Source organism: Hippocampus comes, unplaced genomic scaffold (genome assembly GCF_001891065.2).
Source record: "Hippocampus comes isolate QL1 unplaced genomic scaffold, H_comes_QL1_v1.1 scaffold44, whole genome shotgun sequence".
In the NCBI taxonomy this organism is placed as follows: Eukaryota; Metazoa; Chordata; class Actinopteri; order Syngnathiformes; family Syngnathidae; genus Hippocampus; species Hippocampus comes.
The window spans coordinates 2,612,009-2,613,439 of record NW_017805546.1 but is presented as its reverse complement, the minus strand read 5'-3'; the positions used below and the strand labels follow the sequence as shown (position 1 = coordinate 2,613,439).

The 1,431-nt window shown below is 44.5% G+C and overlaps 1 protein-coding gene across 1 annotated transcript in view; it reads left to right on the top strand.

Annotated features, from left to right (window-relative positions):
* Positions 1-1,431, top strand: part of LOC109521480 (transcription factor E3-like) — a 25,210-nt gene that overhangs the window by 11,448 nt on the left and 12,331 nt on the right. The window contains exon 13 of the mRNA XM_019879310.1: positions 596-602. Within this exon, the coding sequence (XP_019734869.1) occupies positions 596-602 (7 nt within the window). The remainder of the gene's footprint in view (positions 1-595; positions 603-1,431) is intronic.

The following is a 1,431-nucleotide window of genomic DNA, read 5'->3' as shown; positions in this document are numbered from 1 at the left end:
TGTCACCGGGTGCCTCCAAAACCAGCAGCCGTAGGAGCAGCCTTGAGATGGAGGAGGACTTGTGATGCGCCCCGAGAGAAGCAAATGCGCCCGCACAGACCGAATGTCAGCATGCGGTCTGTCTCTTACGTGAGGTGAGTCTGTCGGTAGGACTGTTGACCAGAATTGTTTTCAAGTAAATATTCAGATTGAAACCAACCTACAGTAAATGTTAGTGAGACTAACCAATCCCCGACCCCTCCTTGTCCCGGGACACTGAAATGTTGCTCATCCTATTTGGAGCTGGTTGAGTGATTACCGATAAGTCTGGGTGTGTGTAAGTGCAATAGTATTAAAATGGAATATTGTACACTTAGAGGGATGCTTACATGTATATTAACATTCTTACATATTTTATAAGATTTAAGAGTAATATAAATTTTGGCTTGAATTTATTATGTGGTCATACAGAGGGAAAGATTTTTTTTCTGGCCTTAATAATGTGGCGGTATTGGGAGAAACCCAATAGATGCAGGGATGGGGTGGGGGGTTTGGACAGGAATTAGAGTTTGCACACTTGTCCTTGTTGGGATGTCTTGGTGGGGGCAGTACCTCTCCACCACTCTGAGTAACAACGCGATTACTCAGACGCTCGGTGTATCGCCTGTGCCACAGTGCAGCTCTGCCCCTGAGGTTGCCCACACTGCCAACAGCGCCCCTAACAGCCCGATGGCCCTACTTAACATCAGTTCCAACAAGGAGGAAGTATGCCCAAGTCCTGTTCTTTCTTTTTTTTTTTTTTTCTTCTTTTTTATAACTGCGGTTTGCTGATGCAGCAGATGACACAGTCTTGCCAATAGTTGCCTCTCTGTGAACTAGCAGTGTGTTTTTGGAGAAGTCTGAAGTCAAGCCTTCAGCTCACTTTGTACTTAATGACTTTTGGTTTGTTCTGCGGGGATGTGGCCCCAGGTCCCACTTGAACGTTGCATGCCTTTTGTCTTCATATACTTGTTGGCCTGGTGTCACAATAGGATGTTAAATACTGCACCGGCAGATTAACCGTGCCACTTCTCCGCTTGCGCGTCTATGACATGAGGCTGCTTTACAGCTTGTGGAATTATTTTTTACGACTGAGAGCTTTAGATCTAGTCCGTGTAGAGTATAAGCATTGCTTGTATATGATCCGACCCCGAAAAGCTGGTCAGATTGTGCTACATGTTTCCTGTCATCTATTGTTTCTAGATTGAAGACGTTATCGACGACATAATTAGTCTGGAATCCAGTTTTAATGACGACATCATTACATTGATTGACTCGGGTCTTCAGTTACCTAATACGGTAAGAAAAAAACAAAATCTGCTTCCTTGACCCTTCAAATGTTTCTACGCTTGATTTTCACTAATACATGACATGATTCTCGAAAAACAGTCACACCACCTTTTGGGGGGGGGG